We start from the raw sequence: 8,803 nt of genomic DNA, 5'->3' as shown, positions 1-8,803 counted from the left end.
CATTCCCATAAATAGATAATATACGTTCGATAGTGGTGCATAATATTGTACGTTTGAATGTTTCATTTTCATAGCCGTATAGCCGATGCACGACGCCCCGACGCGCAAATGTGCGATGGAACGTATTATCCAACAGAAGTACTTAGTAATTATAAACAATGGTATTACGTAGTACGTTGCAATATTGTTGTAGAGGTGGGGACTGGGGAATATGCGAGTGCGCCAAATGCAGTAAGGTTAGGAACGAAATGTGTATACCACAAAATAAAACTCCATTCGGTATTTTGGTGTAATCGGTGCTTGATACGAGTGATCTTATACTGAGTATAATAGTGATGAAACGAATAGTTCATTTGAACTATTCATTTGAATGAACTGTGAACTAATGAACTAAGCTTTTCATCTCTATTCAATAATAATATTATTAATACTAATAATAATTGGAATAGTCACTCCTCGTCACCGGCAGGTCGATCATATGCTACAACCATAAACCTAATATATAATATTATATAATAGGTCTATGGCTACAACAACTACTGATAAGTGTGATAAGACATAAGACGTTCGAAATAATCCAATAATTTATGTTTCAATATATGTTCTAATGAGTCGTTTGTCGCAACGATGATAACAATTATTGTTGTGTGTGCCGTGTGACGTATGCGTCGTTAATATTGAATACAACATAATTATTATTATGTGGTAGGAAGCCGGCGGACGCTGAATAATATTGTTACTGTTAGAAATTGTTATCATCTAGTGATGACAATACCGATGAAGACGACGGACTGAACCCAGTGGTGCGGTAACATTTGTTTTTCATAAATATTTTCACTATGGTGCGCAGGTTACGATTTTTGCTGAGTGTATGCTCGATGTAAATAACTGGTTGGCGATCGCTTTTGTAGGAAACGACGATCAGCAAATCAACGCTAAATGGTTAATAGTTTGATAATAGTTTCTTGACGGTAGATTTTGAGGTGACCCGATCGGCCGATACGTACCTACGTTCAATATCCGCACTCTTGCTTCTCGTGTGTACATCCGTATATTTTGGATTATATTCACGAGAAATACCTGCATCTACATCATTATGGACACAGTCGGTGTTGAATTTTTATCTCAAACACAAGAAGGACAACTGTACAAGTATACAAATGTTGTTAAAGGCTGGCAACATAGATGGTTCATACTGGACCCAAGAGAAGGAACACTAAGCTACTTTTTGGTAAATAATTTATTGTATGGTTCTACGACTTTCAATAAATCCTGATAGAATTATTGTGTTATATAATTAAATTAAAATGTTCAAAGTAATAACGATCAATTAGTTTCAAATCTTATAATAAATATGTAATATTAAAAAAGTTGATCACTTTTGGTATATTATAACTAGGACAAAAGTCTTGTAGCTCTAAATAAATATTAAATATAAAAGCACTTATGCATTTAAAAATCCTATAATATGAACTAAAAATATGCTTTTATATTTTTTTTTAAACGGATTTTTTTAAAAATATATAAGTAACAAAATTATTGATAAAATGTAATTTCTTATAACTTTTTTTCTGATTCTAAAAAATAAAATTCCTAGTTGTTTAGTAGTTATAAATTATTAAAATTGAAGAAATTAAGTTGATAGTATTTTTACCTTAAATAGTGCAAAATTGCATGGAGCGACCAATGATTGTTTAAACTCTTTCAAACTGGAATTATTGTCTATTGTCAGTTAACACTACTATGAATATTGAAAATGATCTTTTCAAATTGAAGTAATTTTCTGGGACATATATTTAATAGACCAAAAATGTATTAAGATTTCAGATAGACCATCCATTTAAGTTTCCTTATCATTAAAAATTTAGATCTTAATTTTAAAACTAATATATTTTTTCAATATATCATCTATTTTTTCTTGGACTTTCTTCCTACTAAACGAGAGACTGTATTATTTCGATAATATTACATAGTGGAATATTTTTTGTGTCAAAAACTGGTTATTGTATCTAGCAGAAATCCTAAATATTAAATTTTCAGTTGGACTAAAAAAAATTTTTGTATGTCAACATTAGAAACTGTACCTTTTTTTATCTATAGGTTTAGAATTTTTAGAATTTAAAGGTATTCGCAAATTTAACTTCCTTATATTTATAAATAGAATTAATCCAATCCCTTGAGATATATTTCTAGGAAAAAATATATTTGCAAATAGTCACCTACTATATTTTATGATCAAAAATTAAAATAATTTAAACTTAAGATTAATTTTAGATGAAATTAAGGCATTGATAGAAAAGTTTTGATAAATGATAAATTATTTACAATATGTATCTAAAAGTATAAAATTGAAGAAATATGCATTTATATGTAAAATAAAATTTCAAAACTAACTTTATGAAAGTATTAAATGTATTATTTTCATACTATTTTTGTGATTGCGCAAAACAAATATGCAAATACTATAAAGCTTCTGCTCCTATTATGATGTAAGATGTAATACATTTTTGTTAAATATTATAAGGCTGAGCTGGTCTAACAAGAATTAATGATAAGTAAGGAAGTGTTGTAATTAAATTTACTTTAATATATTTATTTAATGTAATTATGGCATATTGATATATTTACAACTATTACAATCATAACTTATTTTTGTGTTTTTGGTTTTTTTTTTTTTTAATAATTAATGTACCTTGTATACTAAATTTAAGAATATAAATACAATTCCAGTGATATTTATTAATAAAATAAAAATTAAAAATTATTAAATGGTTAATACTTGTAAATTAATATATAAATAAATAGATATAAATTAATAGATAAAAAATATGAGTTTAGTATTTACATGAAACCTATTCAAACTGATTCTATAATACCACATAATTTTCAAAAAATATAATTTTTTAGTTTAATATTTTATGAACCTCTACATATTTCATTATTGCGGTACACTGCAATGGCACTTGCAGCATACCAGTGTGCCATGGCGCAATGGTTAAATACCACTGATCTATAGTATATTCCATTAGAATAAATTAAATTTAAATATTATAAAAAAAAAAATAAAAAATAAAACACAACTCATCAAATAAAATAGTGAACTATTGTAGAATGAAATATCAAAATAATATTTTTAACAAATTCGCTAAAATTCTAAACAATAATACTAATTATCTAAAAATTGCTTTTAAAACTAATAATAATTTAATTAAACATATAAATAATAAAATTAAAAACTTCACAAAAAATTTCCTTTTTTTTTTGAAAATGCTGGTATATATAAAGTAAAATGTATTTATAATAAATTGTATATTGGTAAAATAATATTACATTTCTGAAATAAAATTAAAAAAACTGCCTCTGATTCAAATTTGGCTTATCATGTTTTAGAAAATAACCATAATATACATTTTGATATCAATACAAACCTAGAAATATTAACACCCAAAATAAATTTTTCGGTTTTAGAAAAGACTTTTATTTTTTCATATTGAGTTGCAATTTTAAGTAACTTAGTAGGTACTTGATAATGAATTTTTGATTCGAAATTGTACATACTTTACAAACATAATAATAATCGGGCTAAGATTTCATTTATTTATTTCTATATATAAACTATTTGTTTATTTATTCACTATAACGCATAGAGGTATTATATCTTATGTAACACTAACTCAATTTTCATCTGTCTTAATTATATAGCTAACCTAAATAAAAAATTATTTATTAATTTTTTAATGTTTTTTTTTTTTTTTTATACATTCAGAGTGAAAATGATACAAAATTACAACCACGAGGATTTATTTTTTTGGAATCTGCTGTTGTATCTCCTAGTGATGAAGATTCTAACACATTTTCAGTGAACTCATGGAATGGTGAATGTTATAAGTTAAGAGCTGTTGATGCTCGTGCCAGACAGGATTGGGTGAATCGCTTAAGAGCTACTGCAGAATATCACTCCCAAGTATTTAATAAATTTAAAAATAATTTACCTGTTCTTATCAAAATGTTAATAGTTTTTATGTTTAAAGAAAAATGTACAAAAATATTCAAAAACTGATAATGTCTATGACTTTTGCCCAAGTGGTGTTAAAAGATCATTGGCTAATGCACGGCAGTATTTATCTCAAGCAGAAAACAATTTCATTGATATGGCTAGAGTCATAGAAAAGTTACCATCACAAGGTTAGTTGTAATTCAAATCAAATATAAAATATGAGTATAATGCATTTATAATGAAAATAAAAATATCAAGTTTAAATTATTGTTTTATCTAAAAAATACCTACATTTCAATACCAAAATAATAAATCCATAATATATATATTTACATTTTTATTTTTATTATTTATTATATTATATATAATTGTTTTAAATATTTATTATTCAAAATAACATCAATTTTAATTATTACTATTATAACTTTGGATGTTGCATACATTTTATTCATTACCTATTGAAACAACTAACTTTTATTTTAACTATAATTTCAAATTTAACAATTTTTGTAGCATTTTTTAGTATCATATAATACTTTGTAATAAATATATTAAATAAAGATTAATGAAAATGTGCTATTAAAAATCATAATCGGCTATCAAACTAATCATAAAAGATATTTATATTAATCATTTTTTTTTTTTTTTTTTTGATAATAGGTCCACGTTTAAGGAATACTGATCCAGACTTACTGATAATTAAAGCAACATCGCAGTCCATGATGTGTGCATTAGAAAACTGTTATAAAATATTACAACATTCAAGCATAGAACAACCAATAATTCGAACATATTCGTTTTTGAACTCAAAACCATCTTCCTCATCTATGCATTCAAAGAGAAAAATGCATACAACAAATTCTTAACTAATCATTGTTTTTTACACTGATGTATTGTTATATATTTACTGAATTCTTTTGATAGATTTTAGCTATAGTTCTGAATTATCGCTAACTTATTATTATTTAATGTATATTTAAGATACTTATGATGTAATTTTAGTATATGTACAGAATCAAGAAATTTTTTTCTTCTAATACATACGAATCTGAGTAGAACAAGAAAGCTTATAGTTCTTATTCAATAAAGTATACTTAACTATCCAGATAAGTGAATAGTAAATTAATATATAAGAAATTAATTTTTTCCCATATGTATAATTTACAATTAATAATTTCCTTATCTATATAGTAAAACTGTTAGAAAAAATATTTTTATTTTATTTTCTTGCTTGGTGTTATATGAAGAAAAAACAAGGAATAGCTTATATTTAGAATATTTGAAACAATATAAACACTATTCATACTTCAAAATTTTTACTGTAAAATAAATAACCATCCATAAATAAATACATCTACTTTTTATATTATATTTTTATTTTATATTTAAATTAAATTTCAATTTTTCAAGCAAATGTAGAAAATTCCTATTTATCCTTAAATTTTCAAAAATGTTTTCTATTTAATACCATAACAACAAGTATTAAGTAATAAATATTACTTAATAAATAATAACATTGATGAAAAATTATGGTAACTGTAAATTTGAATTCATATTACTTGATTTTTTCACTTATGGTAATTTATTGTGTTGGTACTCATACTTTTCAACTATCTTCAATATTATACAAAAAACTTAATATTTACATAAATTTATTATTTATATTATTAAATTGTCATATTATATATTTTAACATATGAATAAAGTATGAAAAGGGTTAATATAAAGGGTCTAGTCTCAATTAAATATAATGAAACTGTTAAGCAAGACCATTGTGTTTTACTTGGAATTCAAATTTTCCTGATTATTTAGTACCTTTGATTTATACTATTATAATTTAAATATAGTATCAATGGTTTATAATTTTAAATTTAAAATATATTCACCATTTTATTCTTCATTAAAACAAATTTAATTTCTGTAATGATATTTTTTTAACAATGAAATTAATCTACTAATGACTAAATATAAAATCATAAATAAAGATATAAAACAAGTTTCTTATAACTTAGAAAAATTAAGTGTCAATGAAAACTTTTAATTAAAAATATTTAAGGCTATGGTATACTTAATGTAAAATATTCATGAAAGTATAGTACAATAAAATAATTATATAAAGAGGATAAGAATTACCTAAATATCAAATTCAAGAAATTCCATCATAATTATAAACCTTGATACAATATCATTGGCCAATTTTATTTTGAAAAAGTAACCCTGTTAAATTTCTGTTTAATTGAATAGTTACATTAATTCGAGTGCCCTTCAATCATCACAATAATATGTAAGTATGTTTAAAAAAATACACACCAAGTTTACAAAATGTTGGAAAGTATAGTTTTTTTTCTACAATCCTTAAATTGATTTAATGATTTCGATGGATCTCCGTAGTACCAGTTACCACATTTAATTAAAATGTAATTTATTCATGATTTATAAATAGACATTGAAAATAAGAACTTGGATATAGTCACATTGATACTTCTTAAAAACATTGTTACTTGTAATAAATAATTTTTACATACATTTGGATACAATTATATTATTCTCTATGCACCGGCAATAAACACAATAAATTACAGTTATAACTAATAAGAAATTAGAACAACTGAAAATATATCTTGTATAATAGCTCTTAAATATAAGTTGAAGTTAAATTTATTGATAAAGAAAATAAGTTTTTAGAAATACAGTGGTCGCCGATTAATATTATCAATCATTTATTGTTATCGAAAAGTGTAAGTACGGGCTGATGCATACTTATATCATACAACAATAAATAAATAATACTTATATGTGTAAAATATATCTGTTTTTATCACAAATATATGTTGTTATGACAAATTTTTCAATTACAAATGATTGTTGACAAAAGAAAAATTATAAAAAAAAAACAATGCAATTAATATTTGATATTTTTACAGATTGTGTTTTTTTAATGCCCTTCAATTTATTTTGTAAGATAATATATGTAGGTAATTTTAGTTTTAAGTCATCATATGACTAAGATAAGGATAAAAAATAGGTAATATATTGATGACAGTTTAACAAATAAAAATATAAATACATAATAAAGAAATTGATTAAATAAATACTATTTCAAATTTGTGTGATTCTCAACAATTTTAAAGATGCAATTATAGGCATTATGTTTAAAACACGCAAAAACAATTGATTCAATTTATTCAAGATTAAATTAAGTCTTAGATATAGCTGCTAAACAATATATTTGAACATAAAGAAAAAAAAAGTAAATGCAAAGAAATCCAAGTTCTACGAATTTGTTATAACCAAGACTCGGAACTTTAAGCACTAAAAAGTACTAAAATATGCGTTAAAAATCATCAAAATATGCGGTATAATATGCAGTAAAAAATTGGAAAATAATTGCTTAAAAAATAATAAACTAACTACTGACTAGTGTACGCTGTACAATAAAGTCGCTTGCATGCAGATGTATGCAGTAATATAACGAACAGAAATAATTTTGTGTATAAGCTGATAACCTAATGGTTAAACATAATTTTTTACGAATTATCTATGATTATAAGATTAGAATATGTCATGTTACAAAATATTAATACAGTGGTAAATGTGTATAAAAATAAATACAGACCGGCGGTGGTCACTATTACGAGTTCTTGGTGCTATAGACATTATAATATTATTGCATTGGGAGTCGGAGCAATACAAATAATAGCCGTTGATGAATTAATTTATTTTGTCAAACGATAAAAATTTAGAATTTTGGTTGTCATATATCTAATATTTTATTATTAAACTATACATTTTTTTAAACAATTTTGTTAAATCCATGAAATATGCAAATAAATATTCTTAAAGCCAAAATATGCGAATTGGTACAAAAAAAAAAACAAAATATGTAAAATCCTTAAGTTCCGAGCCTTGGTTATAACTTATAACTTAAAAATTCATATAATATTGAACTATAATTAATCAATTTATAAGTATTAAGTATTATTACAGAATAAATTGTGACCACAGTTCTCATGTTATTGAATTTTAATAAGATAGGTATTTAATTAGTTTCTTAAACAAATTAATTTCTACTTGCTACAATTATATTTATTTATTAATTACACAATCAAATAGCACATAGTATTCTATAATATAGTTATTGCTGTTGGTTTTTTCTATATTGTTATACAATTTCAAATAATATTATATTTCATATCATATTTTATGTTATTGCATACATAATATAAGATAAATTATAATTTTTTCTCATTATATAATTTACCTCATTTATTAAGACCTAGTAAAAAGTTATGTTAAACAGTTATCAAAAAAATTATAGTTATATTTAATGGAAAATTCTTGTATAGCTAGAATTTTTATTTCAACATATTATATAAATATACAGTTGTTTTTAAATACATTTATGGTTTAAAATATACTTTTTTTTTTTTTTGTTAAAATTGTTGTTAGTTTTGGCATTGAGTCATTAGTTATAATATATTACCTCTCATTGATACATAAAATAACCATGAAATATACATGGTTTTTAAATTTTCATAAATAATTAATTTAAATAAGAGAGAAAAATTAATAAATATATGTAAAGGTAGAAGATAATTCAATATTTCATATTTAAATACTTTTAAATCATATAAAAATTGCCAAAATGTATAAACTATATTATTTTTATAAATTATTATTAAAGACTTTTATTATATTTTTAATAACTTAATATTTCAATATTAATTAAAAAATTAAATAATTGATCGAGTATAAAATAATACTAATTAACAATACATGTTTTTAATAAAATTAAATGCAGACACC

At 23.2% G+C, this 8,803-nt stretch overlaps 1 protein-coding gene across 8 annotated transcripts; it reads left to right on the top strand.

Moving 5' to 3' along the window:
- Positions 1-315: 315 nt before the first annotated feature.
- Positions 316-5,062, top strand: LOC112679460 (oxysterol-binding protein-related protein 11). Of its 8 annotated transcripts, none has more exons than XM_025549258.1 (5): positions 316-803; positions 976-1,231; positions 3,767-3,964; positions 4,017-4,185; positions 4,658-5,062. In XM_025549258.1, the coding sequence occupies exons 2-5, from the start codon at positions 1,097-1,099 to the stop codon at positions 4,861-4,863; spliced, it is 708 nt and encodes a 235-aa protein (XP_025405043.1). In that variant the 5' UTR covers positions 316-803; positions 976-1,096; the 3' UTR covers positions 4,864-5,062. The 8 variants fall into 8 exon arrangements, with proteins under 8 accessions (XP_025405043.1, XP_025405044.1, XP_025405047.1 ...); XM_025549259.1 differs by having other exon boundaries at positions 912-1,231; XM_025549262.1 differs by having other exon boundaries at positions 316-808.
- The last annotated feature ends 3,741 nt before the right edge of the window (positions 5,063-8,803 follow it).

The sequence above is a fragment of the Sipha flava genome, unplaced genomic scaffold, assembly GCF_003268045.1.
Source record: "Sipha flava isolate LNK unplaced genomic scaffold, YSA_version1 162_pilon_pilon, whole genome shotgun sequence".
NCBI lineage: Eukaryota > Metazoa > Arthropoda > Insecta > Hemiptera > Aphididae > Sipha > Sipha flava.
The sequence above is the reverse complement of the archived record's forward strand: the minus strand, read 5'-3'. Positions and strand labels throughout refer to the sequence as shown.